Source organism: Heliconius melpomene, chromosome 21, assembly GCF_056956725.1.
Source record: "Heliconius melpomene rosina isolate 202511_hmr_F chromosome 21, ASM5695672v1, whole genome shotgun sequence".
Lineage (NCBI taxonomy): Eukaryota > Metazoa > Arthropoda > Insecta > Lepidoptera > Nymphalidae > Heliconius > Heliconius melpomene.
The window spans coordinates 14,891,983-14,913,572 of record NC_140409.1 but is presented as its reverse complement, the minus strand read 5'-3'; the positions used below and the strand labels follow the sequence as shown (position 1 = coordinate 14,913,572).

Genomic DNA, 21,590 nt, shown 5'->3' with positions numbered 1-21,590 from the left:
CCGCGTCCGACTCAGAGGCCGCCCAGAAACGACCCCGCGACGAAATCGACGATCTGGACCTTCCACTTATAATCGAAGCAACCTCCTCCGGGTCCAATCGTTCCACTACCACATGCGCCGTCTTCAGCACACCTCCCATTGGCAAAATTGCCGGACTATCAGACCTCCTAGGCCTCGTCCCTCCCACAGATCTCTCCTCTGGCTCAACAACCAGAGCACCACTCCTCTCGTGCACTCCCGCACCCTCGACGCTCACAACTACTCCTCCCTTCTCAGCGTCCATACCAACTCCGCCCATCCCGGGCACAACTATTCCTCCGTCCTTCTCCACACTCACTCCGCCCATCTCGGGCCCCTCCCCAGCAACATATCGGTCAGTCTGGCCCCCCCCAGATTCGTGGGGCTTGCGTGCCGTAGCACGGAGGGATTCCCCAGCCTCGTAGAGACCGGAACCCTCCTGAGGTAAAACAAAATTCTGCTGTACCGACATGTTTGTTTTTGCTGTTCCACAGCGGGGCTTTTCTGTCGGGGTGTGCTCCCCTAGGCCGTGTCCATAACAATGGACTAAAGACACGCCCATGCCTAGCTGGTTTTGGTCCGCGCCGGGAATAAATTCCCGGTCCACTCGCCCGCAAGTGCGAGTGGTTTCCCCTATCCGCCACCGGGGGACGCGCCCAGTAGGAGACCAGCAACTCCCTTGGGAACCCAACCCAACCCAACCCAACCCAACCCAACCCAACCCAACCCAACCCAACCCAACCCAACCCAACCCAACCCAACCCAACCCAACCTAAACCTAAACCTAAACCTAAACCTAAACCTAAACCTAAACCTAAACCTAAACCTAAACCTAAACCTTAACCTAAACCTAAACCTAAACCTAAACCTAAACCTAAACCTAAACCTAAACCTAAACCTAAACCTAAACCTAAACCTAAACCTAAACCTAAACCTAAACCTAAACCTAAACCTAAACCTAAACCTAAACCTAAACCTAAACCTAAACCTAAACCTAAACCTAAACCTAAACCTAAACCTAAACCTAAACCTAAACCTAAACCTAAACCTAAACCTAAACCTAAACCTAAACCTAAACCTAAACCTAAACCTAAACCTAAACCTAAACCTAAACCTAAACCTAAACCTAAACCTAAACCTAAACCTAAACCTAAACCTAACCTAAACCTAATAATAATAATAATAATAATAATGGTCGACACCTTCATGACTTGGAACAGGTGCATATTGACTCGGAGGCTTCGAACAAATGGCTAAAATTAGGTTCTTTGTTCCCAGAAACTGAAGGTTTTATGATTGCCATCCAAGATCAAATCATAGCAACAAAAAAAAAAATTATAGAAAATTTATTGTCAGGGATCGCAATATACAAAATGATAAATGTAGAAAATGTCATCGACAACCGGAAACTATCCAGCATATAACTAGCGCTTGTTCTTCCTTAGCACAGACAGATTATACTCATAGACACAATCAATCAAGTTGTACAAATCGTTCATCAAAAGTTGGCAATAATAAATAAGTTAATACAAGATAAACCTAACCCATACTATCAATATGTACCAAAACCTGGGTTGGAAAGCCCCAATTACAAGATGTACTATGATAGAGCACAATTCTAACTGACAAAACAATACACTACAATAGACCTGATATAACATTTATAGACAAAATAAATAAACAAACATACTTGATAGATATCACAATTCCGAATACCCATAATCTGCAAAAATCTATAACAGAAAAAATTAATAAATACACAGAATTAAAAGAAGAAGTTACAAGAATATGGAAAATGAACAAAGTATATATTGTACCATTGGTGCTTTCCAGCACAGGAGTTATTCCAAAAAGTCTTTTACACTATTTAGAGCAGATAAAGTTACCTATAAATATATACATAACTATGCAAAAAGCCGCAATCCTTAATACTTGTCGCATTGTCAGGAAGTTTTTACAGGAAGACATTACTTCCCAATCAATTCCAGGAAATGGACCACACTTGGCTTGAAGCTCGTGGGGTTCATATTAACCGAAATTACGTTTAGAGAAGAAATATATATAAAAAAATAAAAATAATAATAAGCCTTTATTTCTATGACTTGATAATACAAAATTAAAACTATAACAAATATATGTTCAAGACATAGCCCCTTTTCGGGTATAGGCCTCCTCCAAATTTTTCCATACTTTTCTGTCTTGTGCCGTCTGTACCCATTCCTTTCCAGCAATTTTCTGAATGTCGTCTACCCATCGGTCTTTAGGTTTTCCTGATCTTCTTTTACCACTTGGGCCCTTCCATTTGGTGACTCGCTTTGTCCATCTATTATCTGTTGTCCGAGCAACATGACCTGCCCATTTCCATTTTAAGCTTTGCATGTATTGTACTGCGTCTATAATTTTAGTTTTTCTCCTTATATTCTCGCTTTTTTGTTTATCCCTGAGTTTGATTCCTAGGATGCTTCGTTCCACGGCACGCTGAAAGGAACGTATTTTCTTTTTTATTTTATGCGTGTAGGTCCATGTTTGTGCACCATAGGATAGACATGGTAGCAAACTCGAGTCAATGACTTTTTTCTTCAGCTTTAGTGGAAATTTTGCTTTTAATATCTCTTTTAAACTCCAATACTTTTTCCATGTGACATTTATTCGACGCTCTAATTCGTCGTCGTGCCTTGTTTTCTTGAAAGAGATTTGTTTGTCAAGGTAAACATATTCGCTTACGTATTTAATATTTGCCCCGTCTACCGCTATAGGATTTTGGTAACTATTTGTAGTAACTTTTGTTTTTAAAGTGTTCAGTTGTAGACCTATGGCTTGGCTTGCTCTGTTTATTTCTATTAGCATCGATTCTAGTTGTTTGGATGTACTTGCGAAGAGTACAATGTCATCCGTAAAGCGGAGATTGCTTAGGTACTCTCTGCCAACTAGTATTCCTTTCTTACTCCAATCTAAGCCCTTCATGACGTTTTGGAGCACAGCTATAAATATTTTAGGTGACATTGGGTCACCTTGCTTTACTCCTTTTTTTATATATATTTTTGGTCCAAGTCTGTCTAATTTTACTCTACTTACACTTTTCTGGTAAATGTCTTTTATAATATTTATATATACGGTTGGGACGCCTTGATGTACCAGAGCTTGCCAAATACTTTTATGAGAAATTGAATCGAAGGCTTTTGCATAATCTATATATCCAAGGTAAAGTGGTTGGTTAAATTCCTGATATTTTTCCACTATTTGGTCGAGCGTGTGGATATGGTCGATTGTCGAAAACCCAGGACGAAAGCCGGCTTGTTCAACTGGTTGGTTTAACTCTATATTTCGCTCTATTCGTTTTTCTATGCACATGGCACCTAATTCTTTTCATTCTCGTTTTATTCGATGATGTCTTTAGGAAATAATAATTTTCTTTAGTAAACAATCATTTTTTTCTCTTATTATTTTAATTTGTTAGTGAAAGTTAAACAAGATTTATTTTGTTAAATATATTTTTATTCCATTACATGAAAAATTTAAGACTATCACGTCTTAATTTATTATTGAAGTGAAGCATAAAGTTTAGTGTAGTTAGTGCAAAAACATCTTTTGAACAATCTTAAATCAATAATAAAAGTAAATTAAGGTCTACAAAACTTCTTACATAACACATAATATTTTTTATGTGCTACTAGTATTATAATAAACATGTATTTCTTTTTTTATTCTAACTGTATAGAATATAGGTACTTCTATAAGATTACAGTTAGTAATCATTGTTTTCAAAAATGTATATCTTAAAGTAAATAAAATTTACAAACTTTACTTATGATGAAAATAATAATAATTTTGTATATTTTTTTAGGTTATTCACTAACAAGGTTACATTTATTAGAAGTACAGTATTCTCAGCATTTAAATGCTTAAAATAACCATGGAATGTTTCCTGCAAGGTAAAGGTATTTATTTATTAATATCTCTTTGTCTGTTATTCATATACTATCAAAAAATCTTTTTTTATTTATTTTATATTGAAGTTAAAGCACTGGAAGCATTATTAATGTAATAAACAAGAAGGCCTGTCTTCTTATCAGTATGACTAAAATATGTATAGCTACATGGAACTGGGCGTATATTCTTATATCGTTTGGTGTAGAATGTTTGCATTATTATAAAAAAATCTCAATAAGGAAATTACAAGTTTTAAAATATTATATTAAATATATTTTTATCCTATTATCTAGGCTTCATCCCCGGGAATCATTGTTACAATAATAATCAACTTCAGCAGGCAATGTACAGAAGAAGAGTATTTAGCATTTGTCCGAGTTTCATATTTATTCTATTTTGAAATGCTATCAGTTTAAGTACTTGTTAGTATGATTAAATAATAATAATTCGTTTAATAATTTTGAATTTTAATACTGTAAATATGATGGACTTTGTCATTACTCAATAGTTTTAATATTGTTTGTATATTATTGTAAAAGTCTTTGTTTTATTTACAAAAATTATAATTTATCAGATACGATAAATAAGAAACATTCAAATTCATCGAACTTGATGTACTAGTCAAAAGTAATTTGAATTTATTTTGTTTTAAAATGTAAAAGTATTTTTAAAGCATTAATATTGTACTATTTGTAGAAATAAAGCCTCATAATGTCGGTCTTTTATTTACCTACGTCACTACGTCATACGTCACTACGTCATACGTCACTACGTCATACGTCATACGTCATACGTCACTACGTCATACGTCACTACGTCATACGTCACTACGTCCTACGTCACTACGTCATACGTCACTACGTCGCATAAATGTCAAACAAGTGGCGAGTGGCGACATCTGTAGAACTCTATAGTCTCTAAATATTGTCTCTATTGAGATACACTGTTTAGGGGCTACGCACAACTTTGTACAATATGTGATTTGGTGAAAATGCTAAATAAAATTGTTTTAACTCTTTGTTCATTTAACCGGTTTATTACCTTAAGATTAGAAAATATTAAAGACATAAGTATATGTGTACGTTTTAATAAAATTTCACGTTATATCCCACATAAGTAGTGTTAGTTAAGTCCCTCCTCCGTTTTCTACAAATTCAAGACATTGTAGCTTTGAACAGATATGTTCGTGTAAACATCATTTACACGAACATATCTGTTCAAAGCTATAGTTCAGGCCACCCCCAGAAGATATCTCCAGATACGGTAAATGGTCGGCGGCGGTTCATGCACAATGCACACTGCACGCAGCGCGGTAGGCCCTTAGTTTAGCAACAGCATTCATATATGTTAAATACAGAGAAATCCTTCATTATGTTTATTTTTCTATCTTTGTGTAAGTATAATTTAATCACAGAGCCCATGTATTCAACCGGACACCGCAGCGTTTCAGAAATAAAAACCGAATGATGCTGCAATAATTTATTAAGAGAATTGTCATATTTCCAAATAACTCAGTGTATACTGTAAATATTTGTACTGTACAGTATGGTTCAAACGTTCAAGAAGACCAGTTACATTCAATTGTACTTAAATCAATATTATTAAAATCGGTTTACAGTTTAGACTTGCCTTTTTCGTTCACAAATGCCTAATAATTATTTAGAGTAGGTATAGACTTTTGGATTATAGATGTTTCTAAGACTATGTAATCTAAGAAATATAAACATTATTTATGTTAAATTGTACTTTTCCTCAGGAAAACACACATGACATGTACTCCGCTAACATAATATGTAAACCTAAATTTTAGTTTAGAATATTTGGACTACTTAATCTAATAAAATATTGGATTTACACTTACACCTTGTAAATTAAACTTTAAAATGTATAACAATATTATAGTTAAAATAGTGTAAATAAACATAAAAAACATTAACATAATATGTAAAGAGCCTAAAGTTCCTAGAATATACTCAAAACTCAAAAGGTGTCACTTGTACCTGCCAACAATCATCGGTACAGGCAGGGTCTTAGTGGACAACTTACATATACGAGTAGGTATGTGCATGCAGCAGACAGACACATGTCATCCGGTAATCTTACGTACCTCTATGTAAATTACTTAACTATCAATCGTTCACTCCCAAATTTTCGTTAGGGCGAGAGAATGAGTGTTCGTACACTTACTGTAATAATTACGTAGGTATATATTATAGCCATTTCTTTATGAATACTAACATTTAGTGAAGTCCTGTTGTCCTTTTCCACACTTTATTCCTCAAAGTTGACTAGCGTGGTGTTATCGATGTAGATAGTGTCTGACTTCTTTATTTCTGAGGGGGGTAGACAAAATGGCGGAGGATGCGACCAGAAACCGTTCTCAGTGCACACGATTGATGATTCACCCAAAATTTCATAACCCTTCTCACAGGAATACATGATGAGATCTCCGACGGGATATTTCGATTCTTTTGACGACGTCGTCAGGAGGCGGCCATTTTCGGGCACGAGAGGGTCTGGACAGTAGATAGCTGTAAAATAAAAAAGAAATATATATATATATATAAATAAGCTTTATTGACACAAGGTTGAGGCCCAGTGGCGCACATCAATGTTGTCAAAGAACGTAAAGTAATAACAATTAAGGCGATTACTAATAATAAAATAAATCGTTATAACTACTTATAATATTTATTTTTTTAGCTTCACGCTATATCACTTAGACAGCAAAATAGGCAGAGGGAACCTAGTGTTAAAACACTCCGTTCCCCACTTTCTGTCAAATTCTGGAGGCATTGCCTCGACACCAGACCGAAGAAATAGAAATATAAATGTAAATAAATATTTCGTCTCCTCGTGTGGGGATCGAACCCACAACCAGTCGGCTTTACAGTAACAATTAGTGGCCTCGTATAATATTTAGTATGCGACTGACGTAGGCAGGTGGGCGGGTCGCCGCTCCACCGGCCGCCCGCCTCGCACTCCAGCCCGGGCGCCCCCGCCAGGCGGTAGCCCCATGCGCACGCGAAGAGCGCGCGCCCGCCGTGCGCCGTGCTCGCCTCCAGCAGCGACAGCGCACCCGACACCGCCGGCGCCGGGCACAGCGTCTCTACGCACGTGGGCGGCGCGGGCGACCAGCGCCCGTCACCCATGCAGTTGACCAGAGCAGAGCCGTTGAGCTGGTAGCCAGCGCGGCAACTGAAGTGGACAGAGTTTCCCAGCCGCGACCCTTGTGCGAACTGATGGACATGGGGTGACGACACGTTAATCGGTGGGCAAGCTATGTCTGGAACACACAGACACCATTAAATATCTTACTCTACTTGCCAAACACCGCTACGATCGTTACCAAGTACAAATAGGCTTAGTCATTAGATATCGTAGGAAGGTTAGCATTATCTTGACACCGACTTCAAAATTATAACATCTTTGTAAAATTATTATTTTGATGAACAATTTTGATGACAAATTGAAATTTGCTGACGTATTACGTATAAACTAATTTTGTATGAAATGAACTACAATTATAAGTTTAAATGTCTTTTTCTATTAAATACCCATATTTTTTTTACTTTTCGCAATTTTTTCCTTTATCTGTGCTAAAACACGTTGCTTCGTACCAAATTTGAAGATTTCTGAGATCACTAGTAGGTAAATTTTAATTCCCTTGCGAGTTTTTAAAATTTTTGGCATAAACGGCTGTATCTTTTTGGTTGCGTTGGCTTAAGTCTGATATTTTTTACAGCTTCAAGGGACGGTACACCTAAGTATTTCATATAAATTTCAATTTTCAATAAACCGACGGACAATAATGTGATCTTGTGAACGTTCCGTTTTTTCCTTTCGAGCAAGTTTAACCAAAATTTAACTTTCGAACACTATGCATAAATTAATATAATATAATATATCAATCTCGCGAGTACACAGCATGCATTAGGACTCACTAACAACTCTAACGGCGACGGTGTTGGTGGTGCCGGCGGGCGACGTGCACGTGTACGTGTCGGTGTGCCGGCCCGACACGCGGGCCAGCACCAGCCGGTAGTGCAGGTCGGTCTCGCCCGTATGGCTCGCCCAGGCTGCGTGGTAATGTACAACGTATATGTTATCCACATCCAATATAGAATCACAAAAGATTGGGTTCAAAAATTTTAAGATTGGGATTACAATATCTCTCTTCAGATTACACTTACTTACAAAATAATTAATTCCCTTGAGTAGGTACCACGAGAGTTGCTAAAAGAAAACAAACAACACAAAAACACACCAGCATAGTGCCTATAAGACTGCGTCCAACTCCAGTACGGCCTGCCCAAAGACCGCGGCCAGATACAGTCCAGCCACACAGTGCTGCCCGGGTAGACGTAGAGCTCCCCGCTGAGCTCCACTATGGCGGAGCCGGACACCGCTATGTACTGGATGGTTGGTGGTGCACCACCTTTGGAAAGTTTAAGTATATAGTTAGGAATGTCTCGGTGTACGAGCGGTGTCGGAACCCATCGACCCATCCACGGAACCCGTCGTCGAGGTAACATGTCTTAAGGTTGAGGTCAGCGATTGAGTAAATACATGTAAGATCGTTATTCTGTGAGTATCTTTCCTTATTCACTATTGCTATTAATGTGTGCAGATTATTATTCTGTTCCTTAATTTATTCTTTTTACATGTTAGAAGATAACTACTTATTAGACTAAAAGATCTCAAAATTTTAGCTTTGCTAAAATGATGTAGGTCTGGGGGACCTGGGATCTTGGGATATTAGAGATAGATATATGGTAGCACGGACTTTTTTTTAAAACTAATGAAATTGAATATTTGTTTAAAAGTCGCCCTAATTCTCTGTCTGTGCTTTTCTATTTCTTTTTCTAAACCACCCACCATCATTCTAAAAATAGTACTTAAATTGAATATATTTTTTTTATTATCCTTTTAAATATTTTATTAATTTTCTACGTTAAACGAAAATAAAATTTGCTTTTTACACTATTTCGAAATTACAAATAGTTTTAGAGAAAAACATATTTAGTTGTTGAGACATCACGCCGGCTATAAACAGGTGTATCCTCGCGTGTTTCAATTATCTCTTACTCTTTTACTTCTTACCGTCGCCATTTAATGTAGATCAAAACTGTCTTTTACTGTTTTTCATTTTCATAAGTACTTTAGAAGTTGTAACACTCATTTAAAATCCAAGATACAAAAAATCCGTAGCGGTTCGCAGTCCGCCATGCGTCCCCCGTACCCCACGATGTTTTGCTCATAAAAACGCATCCGCTGCGCCCGTCTGGCTTCTTTCCTCCGGGCGTTGAAGGAGGCCCTGGTCATCATTCTGCCCAAGGCTACAAAGAGGCCATGACGCCCTGAGGGTTACCGACCTATAACCCTCCTAAATGCGGTCGCCAAGCTGTTCGAGAAGTTATTCCTCCCACTTCTTTAGTCGCATATCCACCCACTGAGCGAGCAGTTGGACGAGCGGACACTAAACTGTTCTGCAGGTGGCCAGTGGGTACACTACGATCAACAGAAAGGAGAGTGCAATAGTAGCCTTTCTCGACATAGCACCGGCGACGCACTTTCAACTGCGCGGCCGGGGCTACTTCATAAAGTGCTTAGAGCCGGTACACCCCTATCTATCATATCGCGCATGTCCTTGCCGACTACCTCCGTGACATTTGCACTATACCAATAGTAGACAATGCAATCATCGAGTTTACATTTATCTAAATAACCTTCTGGTGGCATTATATAACATTCTTAACTCGGTTACCTCTGAATCTCTAAAAGATTTTGGGTTCTTCACGACCGCAACTATAAACGGTTCTAACGATTTATTAAATAATATTTTGAAAGGTGTTGTGGATATCAGTTACAAAACTTAAGCAAAATGAATCAAACCAACCTGTATAATTAGTAATAACAGAAGTTGGCACACATTTGGGCATCTTAGAGGACCACTCCCCGTTCTCGCAGCGCAGCATGTTGTCCCCCGTCAGCTTGTAGAGGCCGAAGTGCTTGCACCTTGCCACTATTACTGAGCCGTGTGGGAAATATGTGTCGATCTGTAACCACCATCACCACCTACGATATGAGGCCAACTCTGCACTCTGCACTCTGCACTCTGCCTACCCTGCTTACATCACACAACCTGAAACAGCTTGAAGCTGATTTGTTAGTAGTATTTGTCCAGGTGGCAGTGGGTACAGCAGCCAGTGCAGCCAGTGCAGCCAGTGCAGCCAGTGCAGCCAGTGCAGCTTTCAAATACTTATCGGGCTAGATCTCTAGATTGTAATATATGAAAGTACTTACCAAAATAGAATCGTTTTTGAATGCTACAGCCATAAGGGGGTTCTGATTGCGATAAAGACATTCGCGGAGTATAGGTTGGAATCTACCATCTGTAAATGTTTTACCTATAAATGACAATGTTCCTACTACTATTGACAATTATAACATAAATATAATATTATATTAGTTGCTACATTTTTTGTTAGTGTCTCCGTAAATAGATTTTTACATTTAATTTTACAACAATAATTTTATTATTTATTTTGTGTGTGATTTTTAAAAAATATATATTAGGTTCTTATAGAATAATTAAAACTGTGGTTTCATTTAAAGTTGTGCTGACAAAACCACTTTGTATACATATATTTCTTTGTCTTCACACTATATCCCGCATTTGGCATAGTAGGCACAGGGCACAGGGCACAGGGCACAGGGCACAGGGAATCTAGTGTTCAGACACTCTGTTCTCCACTTACACTGCATTACGAGACATTGCATTACCCGTGCGGGAATCGCGTGATGAATGGCAGAACTCGACGACGCGCTTCCGTCGCGTCACAGTCACACCCTTGTGCCGCTATTATATATTTTATAAATTTACAATTTAATTAATTTATTTTTAAATAAACCTCATCTTTTCTGCAAAGAATTATAATATATATTTTTAAGTAAACTTAAATATTTACTAGGTGTTTGGGAGCAGAGGGGGCCAACCCAGTTGCCGTCGATACATTTGATCTTGCATATGAGCCTTTCATTTGTAGGACCAATCAATCCCGGGAACTTCACCTTAATTTAAAAAAAGCTTGTAAAATATTTTTAACTCAAATCCAAGCACTCTTTTGTCTCTGCGCCACTCGCCTAACTTAGTTAATATTAATAATAAATAAAAAAATCCTTAAAGTTGCATGGACGTCAATTCATATTTCTTAAATAATTAGGTATATCTCCTTATGTAACTAATATGTAAGAACTGCAGATGCGCGTATTTGTTCTTTTTTGTATTACATTTACATTGCACATACGTATAATTAAATATTTAATAGTATTGGAGTTTTTCTGATAATAATATAAAACTTACCTCTGATATTTTAGAAAAATCTGATCTGAATCTTTTTATGTCGAGATTGTCGTCGACCGTGGTGACATCCGGGAGAGAGCATTTGAAATCATCTGGAATAGATTCATATTTAAAGTAATAGATCAATGTGGTCATGGTGTCTCAACGGAGACGCACTTATTAGGCTATACAAGTCTAATACAGCATTTCCTCCGTCCACGGATGTGCCACGCGCCACGCGCCACGCATGTATCTTGTATAAAGGACATTTTCAAGAACCTTGAATGCTATCACAATGGCTCCTGGGTGGAGCGCATCTGCGCAATCTGTGCATTGTATTGAACTCCCAACTCTATGATGTGTCATCTCACTCATGGTATTTCATAGAATTAACTCTTAACATTAAACAATTCATTAAAGGACCTTAAAAAAACAAGAAATCGTATTAGAAACATCAATTACCCAATATATCAGAATCATTAGTCGGCGTACACGAAGCAGTTGTGACGCAGCAGTAGAGCAGCAGCAGTATTATTCTAATCATTTTGAAAGGAATTTTGTTGAAATTTAATACACTTTATTGTTAAATAAATGAGTGCGTGAGCATCTCTCACGGGATGGCAGCCCGGCGAGGAAGTAAGCACTACTGGCGTTTCTCAGGTCCCAGATGCTAGGTGGCAGCTGGCAGCTGGCAACAGTCGAACAAGGTCTACATAATAATAAAATAATAAATGTATTATTTAGATTTACTTTGTATATAGAATGTGTAATTAAAAATATATTTTTTGAACACTTTACACATGTTTAATATTGTTACTTTGACATTAACAAAGCGTAATCATATCTAAAATAAAAATAAACATTGATGCGTTTGCTATCTACAGATATATATTTATATTATTTTGATCGATCATCTATTTCGCTTTCAATGTACAAACTAGAGAATTACTTAATGGCATATAAAATGTGTGTTAATAATATTTCTGCTAAAATAATGTTATTCATTTAATACATATTAGAATATACGTGTCTGTAATGGCAACACTTCTACTTCGTACCGGCGCCACTATTGTAGGTGTAGGATGATTTATAAAAGGATCGGTTTCGTTCGTTCGTTCGTTCCTCGTCACGCCAACGCAGAGATATGTCGAGAAACATATAATAACTAGCGGACGCGCGCAGCTTCGCTTGCGTATTTTGGGAGTGAATTCTAATAAACCATAAAACATGTGTTCAATGAAATGTTTTTAAGAGTCTAAATTTCTAATTTTATAATAATCCAGATTAGATCCAGTTTGTATAGAGAAAAGATTTTTCCATACAAACTTTCAACCCCTTATTTGCATCTTTAGGGGGTGAATTCTAGAAAACCATGAAACGCATGTTCAATTAAATACTTTTAAGAGTCTGAATTTCAAATTTTATAAAAATCGGTGGCGATTTAAAGAATTTTCCATACAAACATTCAACCCCTTATTTGCACCCTTAGGGGGTGAATTCTAGAAAACCATGAAACACATGTTCAATTAAATATTTTTAAGACTCTAAATATCAAATTTTATAAAAATCGGTGGTGATTTAAGAATTCTTCCATACAAACTCTCAACCCCTTATTTGCACCCTTAGGTGCAGAATTCTAGAAAACGATGAAACACGTGTTCAATTAAATACTTTTAAAAATCTAAATTTCAAATTTTATAAAAATGCGTGCTGATTTAATTTTTTTTCCATACAAACTTTGAACCCCTATTTCACCCCTTTAGGGTTAAAATTTTTCAAAATCCCTTCTTAGTGGATGTCCAGATTTTGAAAGTAAACTTTTGTCCAAATTTAACGTTTCTACGCACAGCGGTTACGGCTGTGCGTGCGTCTTACCTCAGTCAGTGAGGACAAGTCCTTTTATATATATAGATTACTGGGTGTCACTGAGTGTCACTGAGTGTCACTGGGTGCCACTATATACACATACCTATGAGTGATTGTTGGTGACTTGTAGTCGGTGAGTGATTGGTAGGTAAATGTAAATGTTAGTTCTATTATTGATCTGCTACTAATTGAAGACAATTGGAACAAAGTAATATGAGATGGTACTTCGTGTCATTCAAATATTATACCTGTTGTTGTTTATAATGTTACGGTGACACAAGTAGATACTCGCCAGGCGCCTAGCGTTACCCAGAGACAAACATTTTTAACATGTAACCCTATGGGGAAATTTGTCACGTGGTCATATCTATATGTTTGCAAAGTTTCATCTGAATCGGTCAAACCGTTTGGGAGCCTATTGGCAAAGATTGTAAAAAGTCTTCAGTAGAGCCCTCCGCTCGCTTCTCTCAATAAAGTAGCGCAAAGTTCAGGTTCAGTTCAGTAAAATGGCTCTACCAAATATTGACTTCTGTTCTAAGGTAAGTCTATTGTAAGTATGGCCTAGGACGAAAGTGATTTTGTAAAGTGGAAAACGGAGTGACTTACCACTAAACTTCTGGCCTAGGTAGCGGGAACATGATTAAATAAAAAAAACAAGATTAGCTGAATAATATAAAAATAATGAAACACTTGTTAGTTAAACGTTTTTATTTTATGAAGATTAATTGCCGGCGCTCGCGTCTATATCTTTTAATGCTTTGCGTCACATTTTTGGAATTTTATTTTCTAAAATACAAAACTGTTACAATATAATGGCAGTGCTAATAGTATAAATGACAAAACACGTATTAACGTTATACTGAAGTTAAACGACAATGATAATAATAATAATAATAATAATAATAATACTTTATTGCACATGAAAAGAAAATATATACATATAAAATTTACACAGAAAAAAAAAAGAAAGAAAAGAAAAAGAAAAAGAAGGATACATAGGTACTTAAATTAACATGTGCAATGGCGGCCTTATCACTGCAAGTGATCTCTTACAGGCAACCATTAAAAGTGCAGGACTTATGAAAGAAATTATAGTAGTAAGTAGTAGCGCAAAAAGTATTATTTAACAAAGTAAAAAAAAAATATATAATTAAATAAATAATATATATATATTTATTTAATACACATACATACAAATATAAAAACATATACACACAAACTACATACATACATACACATACATACATACATACATAGACACATACAAACATACATATTAAAATAATACGGAAATGTATACATACGTACATATTATGATACTTTATTTTAAATATTGTTCTAAGTAGTAATTTTTAAGCCTACGCTTAAAAATATTTACTGACGGAGATCGTCTAACTTCACCTGGCAGAGCATTCCAGAGTTTTACTGTTTGGACAGTAAAAGAATCTCCATAGCATTTAGTGTGACATGAGGGGATTTCTAGGAGGTTGTTGTTGCGGGAACGAAGGTGTTGGGAGTGGAGGGCGTTCGACCCCAAGAACTTAAACCGTTCTTTGAGGTACGAAGGAGTGACAGGGTGGTAAAGGATTGTGAAAAGGAGAGTGAGAGAGTGTAATTGTCGTCGGTCTTTTACAGTGAGCCATTTAAGCTGAGTACGGTATTGTGTTACGTGATCAAACTTTCGCAATCCAAAGATAAATCGGATTATAAGATTCTGCATCCGTTCAAGCTTATTTAGTAGTTGTTGAGATAAATCTAAGTAACACGAGTCGGCATAATCAAGTATAGGGAGAAGAAGAGTTTGAGCCAATGAGATTTTAGTCTTTAATGGTAGTAGGTTCTTCCATCTTCTCAAACTTCTTATAGCACAGAAGATCTTACGGCTGAGCTCGGCAATTTGAGGCGACCAAGAAAATGTGCTGTCCATTCTGACTCCTAAGTTCTTGACACTATCACTAACCTCTAAGCAGACATTGTCAAAAAGGATTTGAGGGAGATTTGGTTTTATTTTAAATAACTGCTTAGGATGCCCAAACATACATACATTAGATTTACTTGGGTTAATAGATAGTCCGAACGATTTACTCCAAGAACTAATTAATTGTAAATTGGAATTAATTTCATCTATCGCTCTGGGTGTGTCATTAGCAGGTACCGTCTTATAAATTTGTAAATCGTCGGCGTAGAGATGATAAGATGTTGATATATGTGGAGTGAGATTGTTAATAAAAATGGAGAACAGTAAGGGAGACAGCACACCTCCTTGCGGTACGCCAGCGCCTAAATGACATTGAGAAGTATGCTTCCCGTCATGCTTAATGCTTTGAGTGCGGCCGTGAAGATATGAGGATGTCATGTGAATGATGATGCATCCTAAAGCCTAAACTGATGACAACACATGTCACAGCTGTGCCTGGTAACTCTTGAGGGTGCTGGCAAGAGGAGCAACGGGGGTCGGTTCCTTGCCTACGAGTACGGAGACCAATAAAAAATATAGATGATTAGCTATTCGCTGTTGTATACCCAATCTACCTGTTTATGAATACTCTAAAATTTAATATCTCAATGTCTGTGTTTGGAAATTTCACAAGTATTTAGAAAAATATTTAAAGGCACGTTTGATACATTTTAAACTTAGCTCTATATATTAAATAACATACCGAACATCATTTATCCTCATTTTTGTTAATTTAAGTATAATTTGAGTATAGGTAACTATATTAATAAGAAGAGAACAATGGTATTACTTGCCATCATAACATTTGTGAATCAGTATACATTTTATATATTAATACAATTCAATTCAATCAATTTAATGAGTTTTTTACTCGCTTTTTTATATTTAGCAATCATTGTCATCAAAAGCTTACTTACAATTCTTTGATAAGGAGTCTATTAAAAATTAAATTCTTAAGCGTCCATCTTTAATATCAAAAAGTTTTAATTTCCTAAAAGGTCAATGACAGTACCGGCCGGTGTGAGTGGTGGAAGTGGTGGGAGTGGTGGGACTCTGCGATGACTCACATGAATTATGAATTATATATTGTAATCATGGTTTTAGTTAAAATGATGATGAAGATGACAAAAAATATTATTCGCCATATTTAAATTCCCACCATCACCACCACATGATTGTCTGATCAATAAGATAATTTGTTTAGTTTATTTGTAAATTTAATGTAAAAATAAAGTAAAAATTAAATAATACAAGAGTTTAATACAAATAAATAGGCTAAAACCACACTTAAACTAATTAGTCAAAATACTATTATAAAATAAAATGTTACATTCTAAAATATAATATAATAATATTAACAAATATAAAATACGCTACTAAATAAAAAAAAGTAATATACTACACGAACATTTCTATACTAATATATTATTATATAAGTATAGGTAGGTACCTCCTCGTAGGCTCGTACCTACCTACTGTGTACATTGCAAATACCCACTATACACCAAAAGTTACTCACTGATCGATACCTATCGATGGTAAATTATTAAAAAATAAAAACAAATTTAAACAATTTCTAGATATTATCAAAATTACCTTGCAACTCTTGATAAAGCGAGTGAAGTCGGAATTATAACTTCAACAACAACAAACTATCTTGAATTGAAGTTATAAATAAATATTGTTAATCTAATCAGTCTTACATCTCGGCACCTCGGACCATAACAGCGCACAGAAAGCTGATAGCTGATACACTCGTTCATTGGAATATCGCACTAACTCATATCGCAGTCCTTGCGTGCTGCAAGGACTTGTACCACAACGCCACTGCGCCACAACGTATGAAAGGTCATCATAAATGTAGTCACTACCGTTATTACCTCAAGTTGGTTGTAGGGTGGGTGGTGGTAACATGTTCCGTATCACATAACATTACTACTATAGTATATTACTACTATAATATATATATATATACTATATACTATATTATAACCTATTACTATGTCTGTAATGTATGTTTAAAAATGGATTTAAGCCTAAAAATGCCAAAATTATAGCTTCATTTTTATTTATTTTTTATAAAATAATTTTATTTTTAATGGACATTGGGAATGTTTTCTTTTTTATTAATTTTATTTTTTAAAGTATCAATGAAATTAAATATTAGTAAAAATATGTTTTTACTTAAAGAACTCATAAGATAAAGTGACATTTTATATTATGATTAAAGGCAGTCAGTGAAGATCTAAGACTTACAGACAGTTTACATATTAATCTAGATAAGTATACATTAAAAATCAATGGTAAGAGTTTCAGCATTTTTGTTACTTAGCTCATTCTCTGTAATAATTCATTCTCCAAAGCGGGAATCAAATTTACAACCATTATATTTACAATAAGACATCATTCAAATTTGAAGAGAATTACCAGGGATTTTTAAAAGTGGATTTTATAGTAACTTTTTTGCTTTTAGTTATCTAAAAGTTATAGATATTTTATAGAAATTTTAATTTACACAACTTACTATATCTAAAGCAATATATAATTAAGCTACTTCTTGTGGAAAATATATTTTCTTTAGAAAGGCATCAGTGTCACTGGAATGTAACTTAAATGTAAAGAATATATATTTTTGATAATTTCCTATACATTATACTTATGATGAAAATAATTAAAATAAAATTTATATCTACTTGCAAATTTTAACAGATGTATTTTTTATTACCCAAAATCCGATGGAATATGGTGGCATTGACACATGTTTGCCATGTTTAATATGATGAGGCTGCAGATCCAATTGTGGAGATTCATAATACAATGGCCACCCATTCAAAAGTATAGTTTTAGTCCTCCTATTATTTGAAGGTGCACTTATAATGTACTCATCTATATCCAAATCATTGCCATGAAAAGCTGTTCCGTTCAAGAGAAACTTAATTTTGTCTAATTTTAAATTTATAGCAAAAATGGTGATGGCACTCGAGTCACTTGTGTATTGTTTGTTAGTACAATGTGCATAGATCCTTTGGTAGCGAGAGCATTTACAATTTATATGCAAAACTTTATTCCCAACAAGTTTTTTGTATAAGATGCTGACCCACCAGTCAGGTAAAGGTTCTAATTTGTCACTAATCAGGCTGTAATTACCTCCATACAAGCTTTGCCTTATCACTGTTGTTATATTATACTTTGCAGATAATCCGAGCTTATCCATCCAAAGCGGTGACCCAGCATAGGAGTTGGAGAGCCCTGGGGCTCCCCCTCCATAGGAACTACTAGTTTCACTTAGCCACATGGGTATATTATGGTATTTCTTTGTATGATTCAGCATTACTTCAATCTGCTCTTTCAGTAAGTCAAAAGTATCTGGATCCCAGAAATCATCTAGTTTTGCAGTTCTGCTGTTTAAGTAGTATTGGTGCCATGATCTAGCATTTATAAAATGTGAACCGTTACCTAAAAACTCTACCATGTACTTGAGGCAATTAGGCTGATGTTGCTGTGGCCTGGTAGTTTCAGGGCCGACTAATAGAGATTTTTTATATCCATGATGATTCAAGAGTTTACGTAGCCTTTTATAGTCATGGGCTAGGGATTGTGGGCTAATGGCTATCTTAAAGACATGTTGAAATGAATTTGGTTCATTGCCAAGCTGAAAATCAATATCAAAATTTCTCATCTTAGAATATTCTAAAATGTCAATAGCATTTTGGCTGTCCCATTCCTCCCCACTGCGTAGAAGGACATTGAAAGTAAACAACAATTTTAAATTTGTAGCTTTACAAAATTCATTTATTTCACTCCACTTTTTACCAGTCATTATAAAAAATGGTAAGAATTTATGAGCACACAGGTTCTGGACAGCTGAACATGTGCTATTTGATTTAGAATTTTCATGACACTGGTCACATGAAGCTGAAAATTCATCTTCGGAGGTAAAAATCAACCGCTCAGACATGGTGCCACCGAGGCGAAGCCGCGCTGGGGCCAACGCGGCTGTCAACTCTTTAAATTTGGTATCATTAAAATCAACGTCCTTGTAATTTTCTATTTCCGAGGTATCCAGCCCTACACTGAGAAAGTCGTCTGGCATCATTGGATGGTTTTTTTGGTGGATATTTATAGTAATGTAGCATTTTTCCCCAATGTTATATTTAACGAACAGGCCCAAGAGAGCGATGTTGATGCAGAAAATTATAGCACATGTTAATACTAACCGTCTATTAGACAGCATCTTCAAGACACGACTGCTGTGTCTCACAGAGGGGGACTATGTCGGAAGAATCATTAAAACTGAATATTTACTGCTCTGAAGGCTGACTGAAGGAACCTCCTTACAAGATGTTAATGTCACCGTCAGTGTCAGTCAGACTGACAGCGACGGCAACTGAGCCCACTGGTAGAGACGCGAAACTGGGACACTGGCAGATTATTTTGCGTCTGTCATCGCAAATCAGGCCATTAAAAAAAAAAGAGACGCGATAAAAGTATCGATACTTTGTGGTATCGAGTACATTGTCTTTCGATACCAATATATTTGTACTCGATACTTTGTATTCGATACTTGTATTTATTAAGTACTTTTTAATAGACATCGTACTGAATAAATTACTTAACTAATCGGGCCTTTCGTCTCATATTTATGATAGCAACACCTCACTCACATCCACTGCATGTCGTAGCTAGGGTATTTGCTGCCTGGTGCGGCTTAGGACTTGAAGAAGATTCAACATGTCTTCTAGTCTCACGTAGATCAAGCGTCAGACACTACAATGTGACATTGGCTACCTTTAAAAAAAAAATCGTCGACTTTCATGCCCCTTTCCTTTTGATGCCCGCCCCCCCCTAGCTACGCCACTGCACTTTTCCTTTGAAATCCTTTGAGGATCGTAAATCGTAATTAGGAAATATTTTTAATCTTCTAAATCATCCTCCAATTACTACTTCATAAGAATTATAATAGTAATGAGTATCGGCTTCGGTAGTATCTATTTATCTATATCTTCTATATGTTTGTAACGGAACCTTTAAACGTCATTTTTATTTGAAATTTTGTACACTAGCAAGGACCGATGACAGTGCAAAGAAAACAAAAAATACGTTTTTGTGAAAAAAAAATTGAGTTATTTTCTTTATAAAAACGTATATATTTTTTATTTATGTTCTGTTCTATTGAAACCACTTATGTAATGTAAACGTCAATGTCGTAAGGGCATTACTTACTGTAGCATCGAGTTCTTACGTGCGTATACGCATTATGCTCAAAGAAAATTACCCGATATTTCGAAGTATAGATACTTTTGTGTCGATATTTTTATGAGTACAAAACTTTTTTTTCAATACTACTCATGAGTACAGTATCGGTTCCGTATCCCTAGTGAGTAGGGAGCTACTCACTGTCGTGGCCTGGTGCATGTGAGTAAATGTGTTCTGTGGCCTGGTATGGTTGACCCTCCGGTAACAATTTACTGCTGTAATGACGTTGACAGTATACTATTAGTATGTTTTGAATGTGGAAGGTAAACAGCATCGTCTCATTCATTCATTCACTAAAAAACTGCCTTTCAGAGCCATTTCGGTAATACCTATCCAATGAGTAATTATAAAAACGTGAAGTATACTAATCAGCTTCATGCTGCATCCCGCGCACTGCAGGATAGGCAGAGGGAACCTAGTGTTAAATCTAATATTAAAAAGTGTTAAATTAATAAAAAATATTTTTGTAGAATATCGTTATTTCTCTAAAATAATTCTGGCTCTATTTACGAAACTGCTGTTCTCGGATGTAAAGTACTTCTGATCTTTGCTACTAGATGGCAGACCTAAGGAACAATAATTAAAACTAATAATTACGTGTAAATTTATTTAATATTATTCTTTTATGCCTAAACTATAAATCAATTCAATAAATGTAAATATCCCTTAAATGAATAATATTATAACTTTGTCTCAGTTGTTCCAAAAAATTTACTAAGCAGTTATAGTTAAGCTAAGAGCAACACCAAGAGATGGCGGTGCTAATACTACTCTTGAAAAAAAGTGAAATTACATTCAACAAAATAAAATTTTAAAAAATTATGTATTATGTACTAGCGCCCCGCTCGAGGCTTCGCCTGTTGTAAATACATAATTATTAATTTACGAATCTGTATTACTTCCGCTAATAATAATATCATTTTAAAATCAATAAGTATATATATATGTCATAAATTGAAAAGCTAAATTGTTGCCAATTAATTAAAACAATTATTTATAACAAACTTGTAAAATGGTATAACTTTTTTATTTAAGTATATACGATTGAAATACTTGCCAAAGTACATTTGTTAGGGTTCTATTGAATTGATTCAGCTGGTATATAGATACGAGTACCTACACACTAATAGATGTGGAGGAAGATGCCAACTCGGGATTTGCTCGAGTGTCATAGAGACCTGTTGGGTTGTGAAGCTTAGATGATAACAAGAAAAAAAT

The 21,590-nt window shown here is 35.8% G+C and overlaps 2 protein-coding genes and 1 long non-coding RNA gene across 4 annotated transcripts; 1 reads left to right on the top strand and 2 right to left on the bottom strand.

Annotated features, from left to right (window-relative positions):
* The first annotated feature begins 3,637 nt into the window (after nt 1-3,637).
* Nucleotides 3,638-4,359, top strand: LOC146527408 (uncharacterized). Its single transcript, XR_014879222.1, has 3 exons — nt 3,638-3,762; nt 3,863-3,950; nt 4,242-4,359. It is a non-coding gene; the product is annotated as an uncharacterized LOC146527408 (long non-coding RNA).
* Nucleotides 4,360-5,412: 1,053 nt separating this feature from the next.
* Nucleotides 5,413-12,122, bottom strand: hig (locomotion-related protein hikaru genki). Of its 2 annotated transcripts, none has more exons than XM_085205588.1 (9): nt 11,756-12,122; nt 11,315-11,406; nt 10,920-11,022; nt 10,255-10,343; nt 9,848-10,007; nt 8,216-8,386; nt 7,897-8,027; nt 6,884-7,187; nt 5,413-6,479 (listed from the first exon to the last, which is right to left on the bottom strand). In XM_085205588.1, exons 1-9 carry the CDS (start codon nt 11,835-11,837, stop codon nt 6,220-6,222), a joined length of 1,392 nt encoding a protein of 463 aa, XP_085061714.1. In that variant the 5' UTR covers nt 11,838-12,122; the 3' UTR covers nt 5,413-6,219. The 2 variants fall into 2 exon arrangements, with proteins under 2 accessions (XP_085061714.1, XP_085061713.1); XM_085205587.1 differs by having other exon boundaries at nt 6,884-7,234; nt 7,893-8,027; nt 11,756-12,121.
* Nucleotides 12,123-13,849: 1,727 nt separating this feature from the next.
* On the bottom strand, nt 13,850-19,537 carry LOC146527406 (heparanase-like). The gene has a single exon (XM_085205586.1). The coding sequence runs from the start codon at nt 19,348-19,350 to the stop codon at nt 17,806-17,808; it is 1,545 nt and encodes a 514-aa protein (XP_085061712.1). The 5' UTR covers nt 19,351-19,537; the 3' UTR covers nt 13,850-17,805.
* Between the last annotated feature and the right edge of the window lie 2,053 nt (nt 19,538-21,590).

Bases quoted from the DNA above. Each gene is read 5' to 3' on its own strand.
- hig (XM_085205587.1), bottom strand. From the start codon at position 11,837: ATGATTAGAATAATACTGCTGCTGCTCTACTGCTGCGTCACAACTGCT. The intron at 8,387-9,847 runs GTTGGTTTGATT...AACTTTCCAAAG, and splicing joins TGTTATTACTAATTATACAG to GTGGTGCACCACCAACCATC. The intron at 8,028-8,215 runs GTGTGTTTTTGT...ATTACCACGCAG, and splicing joins GTCTTATAGGCACTATGCTG to CCTGGGCGAGCCATACGGGC.
- LOC146527406 (XM_085205586.1), bottom strand. From the start codon at position 19,350: ATGCTGTCTAATAGACGGTTAGTATTAACATGTGCTATAATTTTCTGC.